General features: G+C 52.9%; 1 protein-coding gene across 1 annotated transcript; it reads right to left on the bottom strand.

Annotated features, from left to right (window-relative positions):
• On the bottom strand, positions 1-807 carry LOC123140770 (glycine-rich cell wall structural protein). Its single transcript, XM_044560055.1, has 2 exons — positions 617-807; positions 1-466 (listed from the first exon to the last, which is right to left on the bottom strand). The coding sequence occupies exons 1-2, from the start codon at positions 690-692 to the stop codon at positions 237-239; spliced, it is 306 nt and encodes a 101-aa protein (XP_044415990.1). The 5' UTR covers positions 693-807; the 3' UTR covers positions 1-236.
• Positions 808-1,291: the final 484 nt, after the last annotated feature.

Below are 1,291 nucleotides of genomic sequence, written 5' to 3'. Positions count from 1 at the left end.
TTTTGTTATAACATGCATGCACGGGAGTTGCCTGCATATTGAGCAACAAAGACAACTCTTACAGGGTAAACAAAAACACGACCAGAACGGAGTCCTGGTATTGGATCATGATAACAGTGCAATGTGTACGTATACGTACATACATACACATGCACTACCTTCTTATTCACCATGTATTACTACGTGCGTGCAACGAGCAAGTCTATACTACCCATGCACGCTGCTGCATCCGGCACTTAGTTGCGGACCTCCGCCCGATACTTGGGCTTGGGGATCTCGTCGGGGCCGGCACAGCAGTGGCAGCCACCGTGCCCGCAGCATCGGTGACTGCAGCCGCCGCCGCTGCCGCCCCCGCCGTGTCCAGGGTACCCGCCGCCTCCGCCTCCGCCATGGTAGCCACCGCCCCTGCCACCGCCGCCGGGGTAGCCACCCTGAACACGGGCCTGGGTCTCCTCCTTCTTGGCCTCTGCATGAAAAGAAACGGTGTACATTTAATTAGTTGCAGCAGCAGCAGCAGCAGGGTTTCTTAACTAGCGTAATAATGATAAATACGATACTGCGTGTATGCCTAGTTTATACAGTGATCGAATCAGTTGAAAACTACTAGTACGCTCACGAGTTTGTTCAGCTGTGGCCACGAGGAAAGCCGCAGCAAGCAGGACAGAAACCACAATGAGACCCTTGGACGCCATGCTTGGCACCCTCGTCGACCTTCAACTGGGTGTGCAAGATTGATCAGCAGCAAGTACAAGTACCTTCCAGTAGCTAGCTAGGTTGTGTGTTGTGTGATGGATGAGATGAAGATGCCCATGAAGATGAAGCGAATGTATATATAGGCGGGAGAGGCCAGTGGAGGCCAGCTTGGTTGAGATGGGGGAGGTCTCCTTGATCTCCTCGATGACTCCATAGGAGCTTCGTCGGCAAGACGATGTACTACGTGGAGTAGGCAACGTGGACACGTAGCTAGGGCGTTAGAAGTTGGGTGATGGCTGACATTCATTAGCGTCTCAGGTGCATACACTTGCTTGGCGTCATTTGCAGGTGTGCAAGATGGCGATGAAATCTGCGAGACTATGTGCGGTGCGGTGCGGTGCGGTGAGAAACGCAACAAACTTCGACTCGGCGCCATGCATGCAGGACGCATCGATCAGCTCCGATGGATATTAGAGTGACACGCGTGCATGAATGTCGCTGTGCATCCAAATCCATCGGATAGGATATGCGTGCCTTCTTCTGAATTTGGAGAGCTGTACCGTACGTGGACAATTGCTGAACGTGTATGGTCGTTCTG

Source organism: Triticum aestivum, chromosome 6D (genome assembly GCF_018294505.1).
Source record: "Triticum aestivum cultivar Chinese Spring chromosome 6D, IWGSC CS RefSeq v2.1, whole genome shotgun sequence".
Lineage (NCBI taxonomy): Eukaryota > Viridiplantae > Streptophyta > Magnoliopsida > Poales > Poaceae > Triticum > Triticum aestivum.
The sequence above is the reverse complement of the archived record's forward strand: the minus strand, read 5'-3'. Positions and strand labels throughout refer to the sequence as shown.